At 33.4% G+C, this 1,109-nt stretch overlaps 1 protein-coding gene across 1 annotated transcript in view; it reads left to right on the top strand.

Annotated features, from left to right (window-relative positions):
- Positions 1 to 929: 929 nt before the first annotated feature.
- Positions 930 to 1,109, top strand: part of HELRODRAFT_183853 (hypothetical protein) — a gene marked incomplete at both ends in the record, with an annotated part of 6,773 nt that continues 6,593 nt past the window's right edge. Inside the window, one exon of the mRNA XM_009013866.1 lies at positions 930 to 998. Within this exon, the coding sequence (XP_009012114.1) occupies positions 930 to 998 (69 nt within the window). The remainder of the gene's footprint in view (positions 999 to 1,109) is intronic.

Below are 1,109 nucleotides of genomic sequence, written 5' to 3' on the forward strand. Positions count from 1 at the left end.
TCATAATAATATAAATATAATTATAGTATTTCAGCTAAATTTGTTACGCATGGCAAAAGCAGGGAAAGTTGGACGGGCGGAACGCAGCGTTTAATTAGGCGGCACAGACACACGCACACACACTCACACACACATGCACACAACATATTTAGAGACATGTATAAACACACATACACCCATACACACACACACACGCACTTGTATTAACAAATATGTCATATACATGTGTATGAGAACAAACACACGACAAAAACACACTCACACACACATACATACATACACACATACATACATACATATACACAAACACATACATACATACATACACACATACATACATACGCACATACATACATGCATACATTCACACACACATACATACATACATACAAACATACATACATACCTACAAACATACATACATACATAAATAAATGCATACAAACACAAATATACAATACACGTAAGCGTCTATCTGCCGTGAGGAATTCAATTTGAAAATCACTCAACCGTGAACGATTTTTTATTTTGTAAGAAACCTCGGAAGAATATTAAAGCCGATGCATCATTAAGCCGTCACGAACAAAATTTTTTTTTCTTGCAAGATCCATTTCGACAGGTTGGTTATGTGGTGAGAATTGCATTCCACAATCATTTCTTTAAATTTGATAAACTTTAATCATGATTAAATAAACATTATTGTTTTATTTTCATTATTACTGAATTAAAGATAATTTCCGACTGTTTTACTGAATTACAGATGATTTTTGGCTGTTTTAAATGCTTACTTTTAATGAAATGAAGTTTAGTTGAAAGCAGTATCCAGAAAAAACAAAATAATTTCGAGACAATTTCGATAAATTTTTAAAAATAAAAAACATTTTAAATAAGAAAGAGAGAGAGAGTAAGTTAAATTAACGGCCGCAAAGATGGCTGAGAGGAGAGTTGTTTGGGTGAAACCCATGCTAGCATGCGCGATTTTGTTGGTTGCATTGAATGTAGCTGTCAACTCGACGTCGACAACTACCGATACGACTACAACAACTACAGCAACTACTACTTCTACTACAACTGAAACTACTACTACAACTACTTTTACTACTACAACT

The sequence above is a fragment of the Helobdella robusta genome, assembly GCF_000326865.2.
Source record: "Helobdella robusta unplaced genomic scaffold HELROscaffold_121, whole genome shotgun sequence".
NCBI classification, from domain to species: Eukaryota; Metazoa; Annelida; class Clitellata; order Rhynchobdellida; family Glossiphoniidae; genus Helobdella; species Helobdella robusta.